The sequence below is a fragment of the Hemitrygon akajei genome, chromosome 21, assembly GCF_048418815.1.
Source record: "Hemitrygon akajei chromosome 21, sHemAka1.3, whole genome shotgun sequence".
NCBI lineage: Eukaryota > Metazoa > Chordata > Chondrichthyes > Myliobatiformes > Dasyatidae > Hemitrygon > Hemitrygon akajei.
In genome coordinates this window covers 64,116,756-64,140,816 of record NC_133144.1, presented here as the reverse complement: position 1 = coordinate 64,140,816, position 24,061 = coordinate 64,116,756, and the positions used below count along the sequence as shown (strand labels likewise).

At 45.1% G+C, this 24,061-nt stretch overlaps 1 protein-coding gene across 10 annotated transcripts in view; it reads right to left on the bottom strand.

Moving 5' to 3' along the window:
• The window catches only part of zmiz1a (zinc finger, MIZ-type containing 1a), a 418,554-nt gene that overhangs the window by 153,212 nt on the left and 241,281 nt on the right, over nt 1–24,061 (bottom strand). For all 10 annotated transcript variants that reach the window (XM_073025599.1, XM_073025597.1, XM_073025596.1 and 7 more), the window contains exon 4: nt 18,395–18,508. In XM_073025599.1, the coding sequence (XP_072881700.1) occupies nt 18,395–18,508 (114 nt within the window). The remainder of the gene's footprint in view (nt 1–18,394; nt 18,509–24,061) is intronic.

The window sequence follows — 24,061 nt, the reverse complement described above, 5'->3', positions numbered from 1 at the left end:
GTTCTCTTCAGAGATCCCACCCTACTGACAGAGCTTATAAACCACAATCCAAGGTAGAATCATTACTTTAGCCCCAGGCAGAGATAAATTGGGTGGCGGGGTCGAGATAGGTCTTATCGAAGAAGGTGTAAGCCGTTCCTTCTCTCTGCTAGCTTTCAGGTCACCCTTGGGCAAGGCACAGAACCTGCGTAGCCCCCGATCAGGGTCACATGAATCCACGGAAGCAGGTGGTGGATGGTCGTATGAGCAGCTGGTGCAGATCACAAGTCCTGGTTATGTGACCACTGGCACCAGGCAGACAGTCTCTGGAGAGTATTGATAATGGCTGGGGCCACCCATCTTGTAAAGACACTGCCCAGAAGGAGGCAATGGCCAACTACTTCTGCAGAACATTTGCCAAGAACAATCACGGTCATGGAGAGACCATGATGGTCCACATCATACAATGTGGCACATAATGATGATACCTTCGATTCTGAGCCTACTGGCAAGTGTGTTGGATGAGATTTACTAGAATGGTTCTGAAAGGATGTGGCTGCGAGTGGGAAGAGATTCAATAGTACGGAGAGATTTCAGATTCAGATTTATTTTATTTATTACATGTACATCGAAACATACAGTGAAATGTGTTCTTATGTTAACAATCAAGAGACCCAAGGTTGTGCTGGGGCAGTTCTCAAGTGTCCTCAGGCATTCCAGTGCCAGAACAGAACACAATGAGTAACAAACAACAGCAAAAAAAGCCCCATTCCTTTCTTCACTGTACCTTTCCAGTTATCGAGTGTTTCTAATTAGGCTGTGACTGCTGTGGCCAATCTTTTTCAGCAGATTCTGACCTCACACTTGCAGCCTTCTCAATCTGAATAATTCTCTCTCCCAGTGGTAATTTTTCTGTCCGTTTCCTTGCAGAGGAGGAATCAATGTTTTTGAAAACTATAGTGTCATTGGTGAAGAAACAATTGGGTTTGATGTCGTTCTGGAGAGAGTGGGCAAAACACAGTGATTTGGAATTCATGTATACTGCTCCTTCGAAGTGACAGGACACACCGAGATGTTGGGTATCACAACACTTGGGCTAAATAGAAGTCTAGGTTACAAAAGTTATATCTTTATCAGGCCACAACTAGAGCACTGCACAACCAGAATCGGGTTTATTATCACTCTCAGATGTCATGAATTTTGTTGCTTTATGGCAGCAGTACAGTGTAATACATAAAATATACTATAAACTACTATAGGTATATATGTTCAGTGGCCACTTTTTAGGTACACCTGTTCATTAATACAACTATCTAATCAGCCAATCATGTGGCAGCAACTCAATGCATAAAAGCATGCAGACACGGTCAAGAGGTTCAGACCAAACATCAGAATGGGTAAGGAATGTGATCTAAGTGGCTTTGACTGTAGAATGATTGTTGGTTTCAGACTGGGTGATTTGAGTGGCTCAGAAACTGCTGATCTCCTTGGATTTTCATGCACAACAGTCTCTGTGTTTAAAGGGAATGGAGCAAAAAACAAAAAAAAAATCCAGTGAGTGGCAGTTCTGTGGGTGAAAATGTCTTGTTAATGAGAGAGGTCAGAGGAGAATGGCCAGACTGGTTCAAACTGACAGGAAGGTGACAGTAACTCAAATAACCACACGTTACAACACTGGTGAGCAGAAGAGCATCTCTGAGTGCACAACCCACTGAACCTTGAAGTGGTTGGGTTACAGCAGCAGAAGACCACAAACATACACTCAGTGGCCATTTTAATAGGTACAGGAGATGTCCACTGATTGTATGTATAACACAAACAATTGAATTCTGCAATCAGAGAGCAAAATTAGTGAGGTAGTGTCTGTGGACCATTCAGAAATCTGTTCCTAAAACAACGTGTTTGTGTCTTCCGGCTCCTTTGTCTCCTCCCTGATAGCAGTAGTGAGAACAGGACATGTCCTGGGGGTCCTTAACGATGGATGATGCCTATTTTGTAATGTTTTATATTTCTTACTATAGGAAAGCTACCATGTGTAGTGAGCTTCTGTAAACATCTGTGGGACAATCTGGTGGTCAAAGATTGTCTGACCACGGATAACTGCACTTCAAAACATTGCCATGCGATCAATCATCTCCCCCAAAGGCAGATCATCCCCAGTTTGACATCTCATCTGTACAACTGACCCCTCCACACTGCCATTCCCACCTAGAACACTGGAATGAAATTTCAGGCTCCAGGCTTGAGTATCTGGAGAGGGATCAGTTTCTCCCTCTGACTAAAAACATGCTCGCTTCTTCACCTTTCTACTTCAGTTCTGCAACACTGAATGTTTCTCTCTCCTCAGATGCTGCCTGACCTGCTGAGTATCTCCAGGACTTCCTGTCTTTTTTATGTCAAATTAGAAGGCCTCATGCCTCTCTTCAGAGAGAATATAAACACTATGTTGTCAACAGTTATGGGCCCCATATCTCAGAAAGGATGTGTTGTCATTGGAGAGAGTCCAGAGGAAATTCACAAGGATGATTCTGGGAATGAAAGGGTTGATGTATGAGGAGCGTTTGGCAGCTTTGGGCCTGTGCTCACTGGAATTTAGAAGAATGCAGGGGGATTTCATTGAAACCTACTGAATGTTGAAAGGACTAGATAAGGTGGATGTGGAGAGGATGTTTTCTATGTTGGGGGGAGGTATCCAGAACCAGAGGGCACAGCCTCAAAATTGAGGGACGACCTTTTAGAACAGAGGTAAGGAGGAATCTTTTTAGCCAGAGAGTAGTGAATCTGTGCAATGCTCTGCCATAGACTGTGGTGGCCGAGTCCATGGGTATATTTAAAGCGGAAGTTGATAATTTCTTCATCAGTCAGGGCATCAAAGGATATGGCAAGAAGGCAGGTGTATGGGGTTGAGTGGGATCCGATATCAGCCATGATGGAATGGTGAAGCAGACTTGATGGGCTGAATGGCCTAATTCTTCTCCTATGGCTTATGGTTTTATGGTCTAATTAGTGAAATGGTGGCTGGGTGGAGTTACATCTCTACCAGAGGAGGTGCAAGGAGCTCCTTCTCTGCAGGTCACCCTTGGGCAAGGTGTAGCACCTGCTTAGCCTCCTAATCAGGGCCTTGTGAAGCCAAGGGAGCTGGTGGTAGATGGTCGTATGAGTAGCTGGTGCATATCATAAGTCCTGGTTATGCAAACACTGACAATCTCTGAAGGGTATTGATAATAGCTGGGGTCACCCGTATTGTGAAAACACTGCCCAGAAGGAGGCAATGGCAATCCACTTCTGTAGTAAAATTTGCCAAGAACAATCATGGTCACAAGACCATGATCATCCAGGTCACGCAACACGGCACATAATGATGATGTCATACGACACAGCACAGAATGATGATTCAAGATGTCCCCTCCTCAATGTAGACACAACAGACTGTAACTGAGATCTGGAGCAACAAGCTCCAGAGTTCAGTGGGTGGAGTAGCATCTGTCAGGGGAAAGAAACAGATGGAGGGGTTTTGGTCAGAAACATAGAGAGATCCCCCCATCCCCCACCACCTATATTTGCCCCCAGGTGCTGCTCGACCCGCTGAATTCCTCCAGCAGGTTGTTTGTCACTTCCCTCCTCCATGTCAGTCTCCAGTTGCAGGCTGCGTCTTAATGTGTTGTCATGGTAACGCGTTATCTGGAAGGGTCTGACGATCAACATAATAGATGGCAGACAAAAGCAAAGTAAAGCGTCTGCCTGTTCACCGTAGTAGTAACTTGCATTTATTTAACATGCCCACAATAGAGTCAGAGAGTTTATACTCTTGCAAGCTGGCTCATTTCATCCCTTCCAGCCCAGTGGCCTACCTGAGCAAATCCCATTGGCCCATGGCTCTCTCAAACCTTTCCTAAGCATGTACTTGTCAAACTGTCTTTAAAACGTTGTAATTGTACCACTTCTTCTGCCTGCTTGTTCCATACACCCACCACCCTCTGTGTGAGAAACTTGCCCCTCACCTTGAGTCAGTGGTAGGGAAAGCAAATGCAATGTTAGCATTCATTTCGAGACGACTCGAATATAAAAGCAATGATAAAAGCTGAGGCTTTATAATGCATTAGTCAGACCGCACTCGGAGTACTGTGAGTAGTTTTGGACCCCGTACCTAAGAAAGGGTGCGCTGGCATTGGAGAGAGTCCAGAGGAGGTTTTGGAGAATTATCCCAGGAATGAAAGAGTTAATACATGAAGAGCATTTGATGGCTCTGGGCCTGTACCCACTGGAGTTTAGAAGAATGGGGGTGGGGGGGGAATCTAATCGGCCTAGATAGTTTGGACATGGAGAGGGTGTTTTATATAGTGGGTGCAACTCTAGGACCAGACGGCAGGCTCAGGATACAAGGATGTCCATTTAGAATGAGAAGGAATTTCTTCAGCCGGAAGTTGGTGAATCTGTGGAATTCATTTCCACAAGAGGCTGTGGAGGTCAAGTCCTTGGATGTATTTAAACAGAAGTTGATAGGTTCTTGATTAGTGAGCGTGTTGTAGGTTATTGGGAGAAGGTAGGAGTATGCGGTCAAGGGGTATAATAAGTAACAATGATGACTCAATGGGCTGACTGGCTTAATTCAGCTCCCATGTCTTATGGTCTTATCTCCTACTGGGAGCGATGAGAGCTTGGAATTGGAATTGGTTTATTTTCTCACGTGTGCCATGATAATAGTGAACTGCTTTTGTATTCCGTGCCATCTGGATAGATCATTCCACACATACTTACGTTGAGGAAGGGTGTTGCAGTTATAGAGAAAGGGTAGTACTGGTAGGTGAATAAAGTTCAAGGGCTACGAGGAGGAGATCAGGAGTTCATCTTTTAGCGTACGAGATGTCTGTTAATGGTGGGAGAGAAGCTGACTTTGCATCTGGTGGTACGTGCTTTCTTTCTTTCTTTGGCTGCCCAGTGAGGACTGAGCTCAAGCTCACTTAGCTGTGGACAGCTGTGCATCCAACGGATCAGCAGTTCGGTCCCATTGTCCAGCCCCAGAAATGTCCAGCAAATGGCTTCCAGTGGCCCCCATGATCAAAGTGTTCTCCTCCTTCAGAAACACTCCATCGTGAACTTGACCGTAGAAGAGGAACAGACCCCTCAAAGCCCCTTTGCCTAGGTCAAAGCTTTGACGCAGTGACACAGCAGTCACAAGTGGCACTGCTGTGTTGTGCTTAGCATAACCCTCTACAGTGCCAGTGATCAGAAAGTTGGGGTTCAATTCCTGCTGTCTGTAAGGTTCCCTCTGAAATTATAGGGGTGATGTCAGGGATAGGGTTTTTGCACAGGGAGTGGTGGGTGTACGGAACACACTGCATGTGGTGGTGGAAGAGGCCGTTTAAGAGATTCTTGGACAGGCACATGGATGACAGACAAATGGAAAGCAATGTAGGTGGAAGGGTTGGATTGATCTCGGAGTCGGTTAAAGGGTTGGCAGAACATCACGGACTGAAGAGTTTGTAGTGCACTCTACTACTTCATCTTCTACGAAGTGGCTAACTTTGTTGTCCTGTTTGTCCATAAAACCACGTCAAAGTGCAAGTAATTCGCTTTTCACATTGTCAAAGAGCTTAGAGACACTGTAAAGTCAAATTTCTTCCTGCTCATCTGCCAGCTGCCCATGACATCCCATCAATCAATACCTCAAGAATTCCAGCACGACAAGCCAAGATATCCTACAATGTCCTATCTTACTGACATCATAGAGGGCACCAGGCTCTGCGTTCTTTCTCAGCACCGAGATATCGAAGTATCATGTCAGTACTTTGATAATAAATTTACTTTGAACTTTGTCCTATCACTCATCTCCCTAATCACTCTCTCCTCAACATAACCTTTCCCTTGATAGTGCTTCTCTGTAAACACAAACCCCTGTAATTTTAAGCAACAGACAGCCATTAAGCATGCTTTGTATTGCTGTTTGATGGTGTCCTTAACTAAACAAAACACAGGAAATCTTCCAAATTAAATCTCACTTGGAGTCCTATAAGAAGCTGCTGGTTAAACAACTTGAAGGATAAAGGAGAGGTGGACAGATTTAGGGGTGGGATGCCAGAGAGTAAAACCTTATGAGATCTCTGCTATGTACGGTCTCAAGCCTGGCTGTGTAAGGAGGCGTATTGGGCATGGGGCTAGCAACCCCATCCTGGAGCTCGGCCTTTTCTCCTTGGAGCGACGGAGGATGAGAGGTGACTTGATAGAGGTGTATAAGATGATGAGAGGCATTGATCGTGTGGATAGTCAGAGGCTTTTTCCCAGGGCTGAAATGGTTGCCACAAGAGGGCACAGGTTTAAGGTGCTGGGGAGTAGGTACAGAGGAGATGTCAGGGGTAAGTTTTTTACTCAGAGAGTGGTGAGTGCGTGGAATGGGCTGCTGGCAATGGTGGTGGAGGTGGATACCATAGGGTCTTTTAAGAGGCTTTTAGATAGGTACATGGAGCTTAGTAAAATGGAGGGCTATGGGTAAACATTTCTATGTTAGCTACAGATACACCAGCAGAAGCTCCAAAGACCTCATCCTTGGAACAGGAAGGACCTCGCTGTATGACGGGCTGCACCTGGGGACAACTTGAAAGACTGGTCTAGGATAAAGGATTCTAGTGAACTGTCTTTAGCAGCCTTGCCCCAGTAGGGGTGATGGACTTTAAGTAAGTAAGTAAGACTTTGGAGGGTGCTGGTGAGCTGATAGGAATTGGGGAGTATAAAATCATATTAAATTCCTTACATGTGGAGTCACACAATGGGAAATTAGACCTTCAGCCCATCGAGTCGATGCAAACCATCAAACATTCACATACTAATCATACACTGATCCCATTTATTTTTCCCACCAGTTTCTACCATTTATCTAGACACCAGGGGTATTTATAATGGCTAGTTAACATATCAACCCACACGTTAGGGGAGGACCTGTGGGAAACCCATGCGATCATAGCCAGAACGTGTGAACTCCACACAGACGGCACTGGATGTCAGGACTGAGCCTGGATCACCAACACCGTGGTGACAGTGGCTCTGCTCCTACGCACTAACTTACTCAGTTAACCTACTAACCCCCAGGATGTGGGAGGGAACTGATGCAGTTGGAGGAAACCCGTACAGGCCCAGGGAGAACGTACAAACTCCACATAGACAGTGCCCGTGGTCAGGATCAAACCTGGATTGCTAGAGCTGGGACAGAGTAGGACTACCGCTCAAACAGAAAGGAGGCCATTCTGCCCATTGCACCCAACCTATCCCTCCCTCCTGCACACGGGCATGCGTCACGAGTCTTCAGGGACATGTCCAAGGACAGCTTTGGTGCGATGAGGGTCTCTGTCTCTCCCACATTTTGTGAGTTCGGCACTCCATCACCCACTGGATGGAAAAGAGTTCCCTCGCCTTCTGCTAGTTACTTCAAATCAAGGGCTTTTGACCCTCTTGTAGGTGCTTCTCATTGTGCGTAGGATGCTGATGATGATATATACTTGTCTCACCCCTTGTGCCCTCTGCTCTAAGAGGTGGATCCAGTCGAGCTGCTGCCTCACAATTAGTGACCCGGGTTCAGTCCTAACCTCCGGCTCTCTCTGTGTGGAGTTTGCATGTTCTCCATGCAACACCCACCACAAGCAGGACTTCCCAGTGGCCAAACGTTTTAATTCCCATTCCCATTCGGATGTGTTGATCCATGGACTCCTCCTCAGGGTGGAGGAGCAAACCTTATATTCCATCTGGGTAGCCTCCATCCTGATGGCATAAATATCAATTTCTCCTTCTGGTGAATGAATTCCCCCCCATCCTCTATTCCCCACTCTGGCCTTTTACTTCTTCTCGCCTGCTTATTACCTCCCCCCGGAACCCCTCCTCCTTCCCTTTCTCCTAACGTCCACTCTCTTCTCCTATTGGATTCTTTCTCCTCTAGCCTGTGACCTCTCCCACCCACCTGGCTTCACCTATCACCTTCCACTCCCCCCATCTTTTAATTCAGCCATCTCCCCATCCCTGAGTCTTGAAGAAGGGTCTTGGCCCGGAATGTTGACTGTTTACTCTTTTCCATTGAGGCTACCTGACCTGCTGAGTTCCTTGTGTGTGGGATGTAGGTTTTTGTCCCAGTGCCCCAGTTTACTGTCTACTTGAGCCGCTCTTTCTCTGTCGCCGTTACACTTCATTCTGCATTGTTACTGTTTTACCTTGTTCTACCTCAGTGCACCCTGTAGACAGACATACTTTATTGATCCCGAGGGAAATTGGGTAATGAATTGATCTGCATGAACGGTATTGCAAGACTGAACCTCAGTACATGTACAGATATACGTGCCTAAGACTTTTGCACAGTGCTATATTCGTAGTGGAACTGGTTTACTGTTGTCACATGTGGCTGAAATATTGAAAAGTTTGACTGTTGATACAGATTACATCATGACAGTGCTTTGAACTAGAACAATGACAGAATAAAGTGTAACAGCTACAGAGAAAGTGCATTGCAGGAAATCACTGAAGCTCAGGGTCACAACGAGGTAGATTGTGAGGTCGAGAGTCCATCGTATCCACAAGATGTCCTTTCAAGAGTCTGATAACAGTGGATAGAAGCTGTCCTTGAGCCTGGTGGCAGGTGCTTCCAGGTGTTTGTATCTCCTGCCCCGTGGGAGGGGAAAGTGGTGAAGAAGGACGAGAGATGACCCGATAAGAGATGTACAAGATAGAGGCATAGATAGAGGGGACAGCCAGAGACTTTTTCCCAGGATGGAAATGGCTAATACAAGAGGGCATAATTTTAAGGTGATTGGAGGAAAAATATAGGGGGGATGTCAGAGGCAGGATTTTTATAGAGAGTGGTGGCTGCATAAAACGCCCGGCCAGGGGTGGTGGTAGATACATTAGGGACATTTAATATACTCTTAGATAGACCCATGGAAATAAAAATAGAAAGGAAGGGTTAAATTGATCTTAGAGTAGGTTAAAAGGTCAGCAGGACATTGTGGGTGGAAGGGCCTGCTTGCTCTCTGCTCCATGTTGAAGCACTCAGTTGCTAACATTACATTCGCCACTAGAGGGCGCGCCCTGTCCGCTAATGCGCTCTCGCTCCATCCGTTCGCAGCTGCTCCGGACCTCACATCGAGCCGAGCTCAGGCTTTCGGCTCCTGGTGTGGGGACGTTCAGATTTCTCCCAGACACCACCCTGCTCATTCCCCCAGCGGGAAGAGGCTGATTTGGTGTTTCTACCAACAGAGACACAGGAGGGTGCAGGTAGTGGAAAAGAGCAGACCCGGCGGGTTGGACAGCATCTGTGGGGGAATGGAACTGACGGCGTTTCCGGTTGAAACCCTGCATCTGGATCTTGCACTGCACCACTCAGTTCCTCAGGCAGTTTGTCTACTTTTATCCGCGATGTTTATGATGTTGAACATTAATCCAAAGAGACAAATTCAAAGCCCACTTAATGTATTAAAGATCGCACAAGTGACCAGAAAACTCTCTTAACTCTCATCAAAATTTAAAAGACTACTAGACAGGTATAGGGAGGAATTTAAAGTGGGGGGATACATGGGAGGCAGGATTTAAGGGTCGGCACAACATTGTGGGCCGAAGGGCCTGTACTGTGTTGTACTATTCTACGTTCTATGTAAAATTACAACAGGCCGACACGGTCACAAAGCTTCACAGCGACAGAAATCAGGGTTCAATTCTTGGCGCTGTCTGTATGATCTCCTCGTTCTCAGGTGGGTTTCCTCCGGGGGCACCGCTTTCCTCCCACGTTCCAAAGGGCGTTTAGAAAGTTGTGGGCACCAGACACATGGCGGCACTCACAGGCTGCCCCCCCGCACATCCTTGTTAGGCAAAATGACGCACTCCATCCACTCTGTGCTTTGACATTTTGGTGTGCACGTGACAAAGTAATCTCTTTGGAAATCCACCTGGTTGATTAGTGCTTATGAAGCTTCGAGTTGCTGCCACATGATTGGCTGATGATATATTTGCATTAATGAGCAGGTGAGCAGGTGTACTGGCTGGTGGAGTGGAGGTTCGTCACTACCAAAGGAGGTGTAAGGCACTCCTTCCCTCCGCTAGCCTGCAGGTCACCCTTGGGCAAGGTGTAGCACCTGCTTAGCCCCCGATCAGGGCCACGTGAAGCCACGGGAGCAGTGGTGGATGGTCGTATGAACAGCCGGTGCAGATCACAAGTCCTGGTTGTGTGACCACTGATGCCAGGTAGACAATCTCTGAAGAGTATTGATAATGGCTGGTGTCTCCTGTCTTGTAAAGACACTGACCAGAAAAAGCCAGTGGCACACCACTTCTGTAGAAAAATCTGCCGAGAATTCATGGAAAGACCTATTGCCTACGTCATATGAAACAGCACATAATGAATATACAGATATCAAACAAGAGAAAATCTGCAAATGCTGGAAATCCCAGCAACACACACAAAATGCTGGAGGAACTCCGCAGGCCAGGCAGCAACTGGGGAAAAAAATAACATGGAATGTACTCTTTTCCTAGATGCTGGCTGGCCTGTTGAGTTCCTGCAGCATTTTGTGTGTGTTGCTCGAACATACAGGTATACCTAATAAAGTGGCCACTGAGGACACACACTTCGATAATAAATTGACTTTGAACGTTTCAAATACAGAGTTCTGAATAATCACTAATGCTAACACCGACCAGTGCCCTACTGTACTAACTAAAGCACAGCAGAAGCTAGATCTCAGAGGCACATTCTTTTATATATATATATACATATATGCAATGCATGCTGCTGTGCCTTTAGATATTTACATGTTCAACACAATCACATTTCCCATTCATTAGTGGTGAACTGCGCTGAGACCTCTTACAATGCTGAAGTTGTAATGATGCCAAGAGGTTAAATGGGTTTTAATTTGTCTCCCAAACACAATAAACACAGAACTAATCTGTTTTTTAAAGGCTACTGAGAGGGTACAAAAAAATGAAAGGACACTCCATCTGTAATTAAAATAACATTGCAGTGGATGGGTGACCCGCAACTCTACCGGAAGCTGTGGACCTTCTGAAGGTTCGCTCTCAGTGTGAAACTGCTGACAGAGCCTGAGATAGTTACAGCAGGGAAATGGGGTCTGAAGCTTAATCAGTCTGCACTAATCTTCACTCTGTAGAGAAAATTTACAAGGATGCTGCCACAGCTTCAGTTATAACAGGTCAGGACTTTACTCCCCAGAGTTTAGCAGAATGAGGGGGGGGGGGGGATTTGATAGAGGTATACAAAATTATCAGAGGTATAGACAGGATAAATGGAAGAAGGCAGTTAGGTAAGCCTAGAATTAGAGGTCATGGGTTAAGGGTAAAAGGTGAACTGCTTAAGGAGAGAATGAAGAGAAACTTCTTCACTCAAAGGGTGGAACAAGCTGCTAGCAGAAGTGATGGCTTCACATTTGATTGCAACACTTAAGTGAAATTTGGGTAGGTACAAGGATGGGAGTGGTATGGAGGACTATGGTCTGGGTGCAGGTTGATGGTTTGGCATGGACTAGATGGGCTGAAGGGCCTGTTTCTGTGCTGTAGTGTTCTATGCCTCTGTGGTCATCCATCCACCCATTTACCCTAATCCTAACTCAGCCCATTGTATTTCCCCTCCATTCCCATCTGCTGCTCCCAGTTCAAAGTTCAAAGTAAATTTATTATCAAAGTACGTATATTCCTAACCACATACTACCTTGAGATTTCTTTTCTTGCAGCCATATACCAACAAACCTTCCCAACCTCCACGTCTTGGGATGTGGGAGAAAACTGGAGCACCTGTGACCACATTGTCACGGAGAGCCCGTGCAAACTCCACATGATGTCAGGACTGAAACGGGGACTCTGGAGCTGTCTAAACAGCACGAAGATCGAGGCTCCTGGTCCTGCCGTGTAGGCCAAGCCTTCAGTGCTGTTTACGATCAGAACACGGCCCCCAGAGGAATCTAAAGAGAGCTGCCTTGAGTCCACGTTTAAATGGTCCAACTTAATACCAGAGAACGTATACAGTGTACAATCTGAAATTCCTACTCTTCACAGAGATCCACGAGACAAGAAACCCCATAGAATGAATGATAGAAACATCAGAACCCTGAAGCCCCCCTGCCCCCTTCCATCACACAAGTTTAACTGTCATTCAACGAGATATGAATACCCAGGGAGACAGCCAAACCAGTGTTCCTTTGGGGTTAAGGTACAAGACACAGTACCAACAAACATACGCAGCACAAAACAGATATTAGCACATATACGATAGCTGTAAACCCAAGTCCCTGAGTGTCAGGTCCTATAGATTGATGGTGAATGGGGTGTTGTCGACAAGAATAAGCATGCAGCAGTCCGATCATCACACACTAATGCAGCCGCAGACTAACACAATCCAGCTTGTCTTCTGCCCAGTGAGCACTGGAGGGCAGCACTGATGGGAGGAGCAGCCCCTAACCCAGGATGAATCAACTCACTTTAACTCTGGGCTTCTTCTAACCTTGCGCTCATGTGCCCGGATTAGTAGTCAGGGTAGAACAATTTGGAGTAATATTCTTAGCACCCCAATGGAACAGTGAAATTGTAATCAATTAATTGATTGATCTGGTATTAAAAAGTTAGCATTGTCAATGGTGTCCGTTAAAATATATATCTGCCTCACTCACTAATATACTCAGGAGTGGGAGATGGGCTGAATGGCCTCTTCTAGTCTTTTTGTGCTTTTTTTAATGTGGGCTCTCCTGCTCTGGTCTGCATGTGAGACACTAGACTCCAATCAATAGATGGTCCTGAACTAGATTCATCTCCAGACCAATCACTGTTTATGGAAAAGAGCCCATAAGATGCTGGAGGAACTCAGCGGGTCAGACAGCAAGCTGTGGAGGGAAACAGATAGTCCACGCTTCAGATCGAGACCCTCCATTCAGACTGAAAGATGTTCAGGTGAAGCGTCTCAACCTGAAACCTCAACTGCTCACTTCCCTCCAAAGAAGCTTCCTGACCTGTTGAGTTCCTCCAGCATATTGTGTAGTGCATCTACAGTCTCCTGTGTCTCCAGGGTAACAGACTCATCAATTCAAGAGCATTGGAGGCAGGAACCACATCAGCAGGTATCACCCTTCAACCATCAGGCTCATGAACCAGTGTAGATAACTTCAGTCACCCCAACACAAGGACCTTACAACTCATGTTCTCAGTATTAGTGTGTGTATCTATCTATCTATCCATCCATCAACCTACTTATTTTTGTCTTTTTTTGCAAATTGGTTGTTTGACAGTCTTTGTGTGTAGTTTTTCACTGATCCGACTGTTTGTAGAATCTTTAGATCCTCAGTAGAATCTTTGTTCTACTGTGAATGCCTGCAAGAAAGTGAATCTAAGGGGAGTATATGGAGACAACTACATATATTGAAAATAAATTTACTTTGAACTTTGAAAGAAAAGCAAAAAACTGCAGATGCTGGAAGTCTGAAATAAAAAAAACAGAGAATGTTGGGAGCATCAGAGTTAATGCTTCAGGCCAATGAAGTATTAAATCTGGTGAACCATCGTGGACTTGAAATGTTAACTTTGTCTCTCTCTACAGATGCTGCCTGACTTGTTGGATATTCGTGCTTTTAGAGAAGTGGACAGTAACAAACAACAAATGCTCAACACACTCAGCAGGTAAAGCAGCATTTATGGAAATGAATAAGCATTTAACGTTTCAGGCTGAGTGAAAGAGCCAGGATAAGAAGGTGGGGAGAGGAGGAGGGGGCAGTAATTACTGATGTCCCACTGAAAATAATTTATATTAAAAGGACAGAGGTTTTCATCTTCTTTCAGATGTCAGCAGACAAGCACAGTGGCCTGCTTCTATGGGGCTGGAATGGGTGGCAGCACTTGCAGACAGAGCCCAGCACGTCCTTCGTTTGCACGGGGGGGGGGGGGATTAACTCAAAAGGTGCATTTTGACGTACACGTGACAAGTACAGTAAATAAAGCTGATCTGTTGGTAGAAATTGAGACGAGGGTGTGAGGGAGAGATGGGAAAGGGGCTTGCTTTGTTTTGTTCTGTTGTTCCTGCTGCTCGTGTTGGGAAGTGCTCACGGAGGACACCTCGGAGGAAGCACGGGTGAATATCAGGGTTACAAATGCGTTTAAGGAAACAGGGTTTTAAACTCCCTATACCGACTCTCTTGCTGGTGATGATCTCAGAGCCAGGGTGCTGAATCAGACGGACATTAGGACCGTGTGTGTCCTTTCTTTCACAGAATCCTGGTTAACCCCTTCTGTACCAGATGCAGCGATCCAGATCAACGGGTTTACTATACATCGTCAGGATAGATCTATAGAATCTCTCAAAAGCAGATGTGGAGGAATATGCCTCGAGATGATCAACTCTTCTTGCTGCACGAATATATCAGTGCTGTCCCAATTCTGTTCACGAAACCTGGAATATCTAGCAGTAAAGTGCCGTCCTTTTTACCCACCACGGGAGTTCTCTGGGGTCATTTTGGTAGCAGTTTACATTCCATCTCAGTCCAGTGTCAAGCAGGCTTTAGATGATCTGAGCAATCGGATCAACATGCACGAAACAGTGCACCCTAATGTCTTCACCATCGTTTTGGGAGATTTTGACCAGGCCAGACTGAAAAAATCACTAAGTAACTACCATCAACAGATCACTTGCAATACCAGAGGAAACAACACACTGGACCATTGCTCCACCACCATCAAGAATGCCTACTGTGCTATTCCACACCCTCACTCCGGAAAGTCTGATCACCTGGCTGTACTTCTACTCCCTGAGTACCGGCAGAGACTGAAGACTGCAGCACCAGCAGTGAGGACCAAGAAGGTATGGACAAGGGAAGCACAGGAGTGCCTACAGGACTGCTTTGAATCGATGGACTGGACCGTATTCAGGGATTCATCTTTGAACCTGGATGAGTATGCTGCAGTTGCTACTGACTTCATTAAAACCTGTGTGGATGAGTGTGTACCCATAAAGACTTACTGTACATTCTGAAATCAAAAGCCATGGATGAACCAGGAGGTACGTCGTCTGCTGAAACCTAGATCTGTGGCATTCAAGTCTGGCGACCCATGCCTTTACCAGAAAACCAGGAATGATTTGTGGAGGGCTATTTCAAGGGCAAAGAGACAATTTTGAATGAGGTTGGAGGCGACATCGGATGCACGGCAACTCTGGCAGGGTCTGCAAGACATCACTTCCTACAAAGCAAATCTAATAGCAATGATGACAGCGATGCTTCACTATCAGATGAACTCATCGCCTTCTATGCCCGCTTTGAATGGGAGAACACAACTACAGCTGTGAAGATCCCTGCTGCACCTGATGACCCTGTGATCTCTGTCTCAGAGGCTGATGTTAGGCTGTCTTTAAAGAGAGTGAATCCTCGCAAGGCGGATGGTCCAGATGGAGTACTTGGTAAGGCTCTGAAAACCTGGCCCAACCAACTAGTGGGTGTATTCAAGGACATTTTCAACCTCTCACTGCTATGGACGGAAGTTCCCACTTGCTTCAAAAAGGCAACAGTTATACCAGTACCTAAGAAGAATAATGTGGGCTGCCTTAATGACTATCACCTGGTAGCACTCACAACGACAGTGATGAAATGTTTTTGAGAGGTTGGTCATGACTAGACTGAACTCCCGTCTCAGCAAAGACCAGGACCCATTGCAATTTTCCTATCGCCACAATAGGTCAAAGGCAGATGCAATCTCAATGGCTCTTCACAGGGCTTTAGATCACCTGGATGCTGGTCATCGACTTTTTTTTTAGGCATCCGTTAGTCTTGTGAGGCCATGGATTTGCGCCTTGGAAGGTTTCAAGGGCGCAGGCCTGGGCAGGGTTGTATGGGAGACCGGCAGTTGCCCAAGCTGCAAGCCTTCCCTTCTCCATGCTACTGATGTTGTCCAAGGGAAGGGCACTAGGACCCAAGCAGCTTGGCACCAATGTCGTCGCAGAGCAATGTGTTGTTAAGTGTTTTGCTCAAGGACACAACGCGCTGCCTCAGCTGAGGTTCAAACCAGTGACCTTCAGATCACTAGACCGATGCCTTATCCACTAGGCCACGCGCCAACACTCATCGACTATAGCTCAGCATTTAATACCATCATTCCCACAATCCTGATTGAGAAGTTGCAGAACCTGGGCCTCTGTACCTCCCTCTGTAATTGGATCTTCAACTTCCTAACCGGAAGACCACAATCTGTGTGGATTGGTGATAACGGTATCATCTTCGCTGACAATCAACACTGGTGTATCTCAGGATGCTCTACTCTCTATATACAGATGACTCTGTGGCCATGCATAGCTCAAATGCCATCTATAGATTTGCGGACAATACAAGCATTGTTGGTAGAATCTCAGGTGGTGACAAGAGGGCATACAGGAGTTAGATATGCCAACTAGTGGAGTGGTGCCACAGCAACAACCTGGCACTCAATGTCAGTAAGACAAAAGAGCTGATTGTGGACTTCAGGAAGAGTAAGACGAAGGAACACATACCAATCCTTATCGAGTGATCAGAGGCTGAGAGAGTGAGCAGCTTCAAGTTCCTGGGTGTCAAGATCTCTGAGGATCTAACCTGGTCCCAACATATCGATGCAGTTACAAAGAAGGCAAGACAGCAGCTATACCTTATTAGAAGTTTGAAGAGATGTGGCATGTCAACAAATACACTCAAAAACTTTTATAGTTGTACTGTGGAAAGCATTCTGACAGGCTGCATCACTGTCTGGCATGGAGGGGCTACTGCACAGGACCAAAAGAAGCTGCAGAAGGTTGTAAATCTAGTCAGCTCCATCTTGGGTACTAGCCTACAAAGTACCCAGGACATCTTTAAGGAGCGGTATCTCAGAAAGGCAGTGTCCATTATTAAGGACCTCCAGCACCCAGGGCATGCCCTTTTCTCACTGTTACCATCAGGTAGGAGATACAGAAGCCTGAAGGCACACACTCAGCCATTCAGGAACAGCTTCTTCCCCTCTGCCATCAGATTCCTAAATGGACATTGAACCCTTGGACACTACCTCACTTTTTATTAATATACAGTATTTCTGTTTTTGCATGTTTTTAAAAAAAATCTATTCAATATACATAATTGATTTACTTGTTTATTTATTTTTTTAGTCTCTGCTAGATTATGTATTGCATTGAACTGCTGCTGCTAAGTTAGCAAATTTCATGTCACACATCAGTGATAATAAACTGATTCTGAATTCTGAATCTGAATATGATCCATCATTTGGCAGTGTGTAAGGGGGACATTTGTTCCTCTCAGTGATTCATTTCAAACTGTACTGGAGTCCAGGGACTATTGTCCTTGTTACGTGGGCCACCAACAGCACTGAGGGGAACAAGAAGCTGAACGGTGGTGGGGTGTGGTGAATGGTTCGGTAGTTACAGTCCACTTCTCTGAAAGCAAGTCAGGCGGCATCCGTGGGGAGAGAAACTTTTAATGTTTCAGGTCCATGATGTTTCATCAGATTTAACTCCTCATTGGCCTGAAGCATCAACTCTGATGCTGTCTGAGTATTCCCAGCAGTCTCTCTGGTTTTTATTTCAGACTTCCAGCATCTGCAAAATTTGATTTTCCTTTCCTACCTTTCAAATGGCTCTTGAATCGATGAGTTTGCCATCCTGGAGGTGCACTCCCAAACATTACCGTTTCCCTTGGAATCCTGGGATGACTTTCATAAATCTAACATGAATGTCAATAAAGCCATGCGGGCTATTTGCTGGTGTTTAGCTGAGTTGTACTGATTTTCAAACCAGAATGAAGACCTTTTTAACGAGCCTCAATGTGAAAACCATAAATCATCACTAGCCTACAAAAAAAGGCATTAACATTTTGTATTTCCTATCTCAATATCCACCCTGCAGTTAAAGGAAGAAAACTCCTGGCTTCCTGGAAGCCTCATGACTTCCTGTTGGCGGATTACAGCCATGTTTCTTGGGACCCTACACTGACGGAAAGGGGTTGTCAACAAGACCATAGACCATACGTCACAGGAGCAGAACTAGGCCAGTCAGCCGATTGAGTCCATCCTGCCATTCCATCATGGCTGACGTGTCACCCCTCTCAACACCATCTTCCTGCTCTTCCCTGTAATCTTTGACACCATCACTAATCAAAAAAATGTGCAACCTGTAGGGATGATCTTATAGAGGTGTATAAGATCATGAGGGGCATAGATAGATTGAATGAGGGGTGATCTGATTCCACGTCCATTCTATCTAGGCCTTTTGATATTCACGATATACGTAAATGACCCGTGAACTCACGGGTAAGCGACCCTCACAGGATTTTCAAGCTGGGGTCCTGACAAACCGGCCGGGTTAGGAAAGGGTTGTTGTTGTGCTATAACCTCCAGACAACTACAACCGGCAACGAGGAGAAAACGTCCAGGGGTAACTCACCGTCAAGCATCCCATCAGACTCTGCTCGAAGGGTCGCTGAAACGCTCGTGGGTCGCCACACCAGTCAAGCAGTTCGGTCGCTGCAGTCTGGAAGTTTGCTGGGTTCTGTAGGTGCTGTGGGACGGAGAGAGATCAGCAGAAACAAGATTTCAGTCTGTATATATTTATATTTGTACATATTTATTAATGTGCATGTGTGTTTGTGTGTGTGCATGAATGTGTTAGTGAGTACATACATGTGTATACTCAGTGATCGCTTTGTTATGTAAACCGGTAAACCTGCTTGTTTATGCAAATATCTACTCAGCCAATCACGTGGCAGCAATTCAATGCATGAAAGCATGCAGACATTATCAAGAGGTTCAGTTGTTGTTCAGACCAAACATCAGAATGGGGAAGAAATGTGATTGAAGTGACTTTGACCATGGAATGATTGTTGGTGCCAGATAGGGTGGTTTGAGTATCTGAGAAATGGCTGAGCTCCTGGGATTTCACAGAAACAGTCTCTAGAATTTACAGAGAATGGTGCAAAAAACATCCAGTGAGTGGCAGTTCTGTGGGTGAAAATGCCTTGTTAATGAGAGAGGTCAGAGGAGAATGGCCAGACTGGTTCAAGCTGACAGGAAGGCGACAGTAACTCAAATAATCACACGTTACCAGTGGTGTGCAGAAGAGGATTCTGAACACTCAAAATGTCAAACCTTGAAGCAGATAGGCTACAGCAGCAGAAGACCATGAACATAAACTCAGTTACCACTTTATTAGGAGGAGGAGGCATCTAATAAAGTGGTCACTAAGCGTAATGTGTGAATGTATTTGCATATATGCACATGCATGTCTAAGTATTTATGTGTGTGCATGTTTGTACAGAAACCTAACCTGTTCCCAACATAATCAATGCAGCTAGGAAGAAGGCAGGACAGCGACTATACTACATTAGGAGTTTGAAGAGATTTGGTGTGTCAACAGAAACACTCAAAAACATCTATAGATGTACCGTGGGAGAGCATTCTGACAGGCTGCATCACTGTCTGGTACGGGCTGGGGTGTTGCTAATTCACAGGACCAAAAGAAACTGCAGAGAGTTGTAAATTTAGTCTGCTCCATCTTGGGCACTGGTCTACAAAGTACCCAGGACATTTTCATGGTGCGGTGTCTCAGAAAGGCAGTGTCCATTATTAAGGACCTCCAGCACCCAGGGCATGCCCTTTTCTCACTGTTACCATCAGGTAGGAGGTACAGAAGCCTGAAGGCACACACTCAGCGATTCAGGAACAGCTTCTTCCCCTCTGCCATCCGATTCCTAAATGAACACTACCTCACTTACTTAATATATATTATTTCTGTTTTTGCACAATTTTTAATCTAGTCAATATACATATACTATAATTGATTCATTTATTATTTTTTCTTCTTCTATATGATGTATTCCATTGAACTGCTGCTGCTAAGTTAACAAGTTTCACATCACATAAATAAACTTGATTCTGCACACAAGCAAATAGACACTCACACAGAAACTCTCCCAAACACAGATGAATATAGAAACACACACACACACACACACACACACACACACACACACACACACACACACACACACACACACACACACACACACACACACACACACACACACACACACACACACACACACACACACACACACACACACACCCCGCCCCCCACCTTAACTACTACTCTGTTACCAGTAAAGATGATGGCTTATCTTGGTGAATGAACCAAAATAAAGCTTCCTTTGTTTCCCTCTCAGCTGAGTCCTACAATCAGTCTTCAGTCGTGAGTTTGAAAACGTGCTGTTTCACACAGATAAGGAGGGAGGAAACCGGCACTTCAGTTTCCAAAGCAAAAACCGAGTTTGGGAGAAGAAGAAAACCTGTAGACTATTGACCGCTTCTGCATCGAAATTACAAACCACATCTAACATGAAGACTTGGTAGAAATGTCCTCAAGGACCTATGGCCTCACCCAGGCTCCTGCACTTCTCGGAAATGTCACAGCGTCTGGTGCTTGCTGCTCGACTCCTTGATTCTATGCAGATTTACAAATAAATACTGCACCCCTACAGAGTTATTTAAAGCAACGGACAGCTTGGTGGAATAAAAGAGGAGAAATGCCTCCAGAAGCAAATGGTGGAATTGCCCATGGATAGAAATGTCCAAAGGAGTAATGAGCTCAGTCCCCATCAGGAAAAGCCCTCCCCACCAGTGAACAAACCGACAAGGAGAGCTGCTACAAGAAAGCAGCATCACCCAGGACCCCCGCCATCCAGGCCATACTCACCTCTCACTGCTGCCATCAGCAATGAGCTACAAGAGACTTAGGTCCCACACCACTAGGTTCAGGAACAGTTATTACCCCTCAACCATCAGGACCCACACCACCAGGTTCAGGAACAGTTATTACCCCTCAACAATCAGGTCCCACACCACCAGGTTCAGGAACAGTTATCACCCCTCAACCATCAGGTCCCACACCACCAGGTTCAGGAACAGTTATTACCCCTCAACCATCAGGTCCCACACCACTAGGTTCAGGAACAGTTATTACCCCTCAACAATCAGGTCCCACACCACCAGGTTCAGGAACAGTTATTACCCTCAACCATCAGGTCCCACACCACTACGTTCAGGAACAGTTATTACCCTCAACCATCAGGTCCCACACCACTAGGTTCAGGAACAGTTATTACCCTCAACCATCAGGTCCCACACCACCAGGTTCAGGAACAGTTATTACCCCTCAACCATCAGGTCCCACACCACCAGGTTCAGGAACAGTTATTACCCTCAACCATCAGGCTCCAAGAAAAGTGAGGATAACTTCCCTCCAACGTTGAACTGATTCCACAACCTATGGACTTATTTTCAAAGACTGCGACTTCTGTTCTCAGTGTAATAGATTTCGCATGTATTTACCATGGTTACTATTTCTTTTTTATGTATTTGCACAGTTCTCTATTTTTGCACATTGGTTGTTTGTCCGTCTCTGTGCATAGTTTCTCATTAACTCTATTTTGTCTCTTTGTGTCTGCTGTGAATGCCCTCAAGAAAATGAACCTCAGGGTTGTAGGTGGTGACATATATGCACTTCGATCATGAAGTTACTTTGAACTTTGACTCGCAATAATTCCCTCAGGAATCAAATGGGAGTTGAACAGAAGCTTTATTATCAACAGATTCAAGATTTAAGTTTGTCGACTGACTTTCTTTAGTACACAAGTATAAAGGAAAACAAAATGAATCGTACTCCAGATCCGTTAAAGCAGAAAAACACATCAAACTTAAAGAATACAATAAAAAAACATGGAATAAATATAAATATGGAAATAATCCTATATGTAGAAGTGCAGTAATCAGCCCGATGGCTTGGGAGGCAACTGAGGGGGAATTAATGGTGGATTCAATAATCTCAGTCCATGAATCCAGACTCAAACTAAAATGTAAATCTCTCAACTTCAGATTCCTTCCGTGGTCTCTAAGAAAAGGTTTCATATTTCACCACTTCCTTCAGCTTCAACTACTTTTCAAACTTCCCCAGAGTAGAGATACATAATTAAACTCTGGAGCTACAATTATTAGAAACCAAAATGTAATAAGAACTGGCCTTGAAAATATCTGAAGTAAACTGTATATGCAAGCTTAATGACCTTGTTTTAAAAATACATATCTGAGTAAAATAAATATATTTCTATATTTATTTTACTTAGAGATACAGTGCAGTAACAGGCTCTTCTGGTCCAAGGAGCCAATTACACCCATGTGATCAATTAACCTACCAACCTGTACGTCAAAGAGTGGCAAATCTGTGGAAGTCTCTGCCCAGTGAAGCAGTGGAGGCTACCTCAGTAAATATATTTAAGACAAGGTTGCAAAAATCCTTGCATAGTTGGGGAATGAAGAGCTATGGGGAAAAGGTCGGTAAGTGGAGATGAGTCCATGGTCAGATCAGCCATAATCTTACTGAATGGCAGAACAGGCTCAACAGGCCAGATGGCCGACTCCTGCTCCTATTTCTAATGTTATGTTCTTATGTCTTTGGAATGTGGGAAGAAACTGGAGCACCCTTATCTCCCACACGTGCTCATTGACCTGCTAAGTTTCTCCAACAGATGGTTTATTGCTGGAGGGTATATTTAAAGTGGAGGTTGATAAGTCCTTGATTAGTAAGGGTGTCAAAGGTTATGGAGAGAAGGTAGGTGAATGGGGTTGAGAGGAGTAATGAACCAGCCATGACTGATGGGCTGAATGGCTGACTTCCGCTCCAATGTCTTACGGTCTCACTTCCTGAGGATGTACCCAAGTGATTGCCCTTGGCTTCCAGTATTGATCCACTTAAGCAGTCACTCGAACTCCTTACAGCCAGCAGTGGGAATTAAACCCAGCTCACTGGCGCTGTAAAGCACTACGTTGCTATGCCACAAGGTTGTCCTTGATAAGGTGCACTTAAAATATATTCATCAGGTGTGCATGGCCAACAACAAAGGATTTAGTGAATGAAGGATCACGTTTATAACTGTGAATGCTTTCTGAATGGTTTTGTGTGAAAGATACACACTTACTCCTTTAAACTGGAAAAGATGTACAGCATGAAGCAAGTTAAAGTTTTACTGTTATGACTTAATGACTGTAAGTTCCTAAGAGGTTATCCGTCTTGGCAAAACATTCCAGTAATTGCAGGCAGCTGACAGATTGAATTTCCTCCTCTGCCTTCAACCTTTTATTATTTCTTGTCTGCCTGTTTAAAACATGTGTCCGATTCTTTGCAGTATCCTGCTCCTTAATTCTTCCCTCCTGTTTGTTCCAAGCTCATTCACAGGGTCTCTGAAGATTAGTTCACAGACTGATATTAAATAATTGGCAAAGAAGCCTTCCCACTTCCCTCCTTCCACACCACACTGTTACCAACTCTACCATTCCCAACTTATTCCCCAACACGATGAGTGAACAAGATGAGTGCCTTCTTAGCGAACATAATACGACCATGTTTTGACCTATAGTCATCATGAAGAAGCATTGGTGCAGGTGGAGCAAACTCTCCCAAACAAACTTCCATTAATCCATAGAATTGAGGTAGCGCAATGTTATTACAACACCAGCGACCCGAGTTCAATTCCCCTGCTGTCTGCAAAGAGTTTGTACTTGTTCCCCGTGACTATGTGGGCTTCCTTCGGGTGCTCCAGTTTCCTCTCACATTCCAGACGTCACATGGTCAAGTGGTCACATGGGTGTAATTGGGTGGCACTCTTTGGACCTGGAAGGGCCAGTTACTGTGTTGCATCTCTAAGAGGCAGAAAGTTCTCAGTGACTTATGACTCCAAAGGAACCGCTTGAATTCTCCCACTGGACTGCAATGCTGACTTAAAAAGATGAATATAAAATGAAGTAAACATAAATAAATAAATACCAGCACGCATTTATGACATAAACAGCAAGCACTGGAAAAAGTGGCATAAAATTTAAAGGAAGCGCGAAGAAGCCAGAATAACAGAGTGTGGGGAAGGAAGGAGTACAAGTTGGCAGATGACTGGTGAAGTCAGGTGAGGGGAGGGATGAAGTGAGAAGCTGGGAGGTGATAGGTGGAAAGGTTACTGGCTGAAGAAGAAGGAATCTGATAGGGCAGTGGACAATGGGGAGAAAGAAAGGA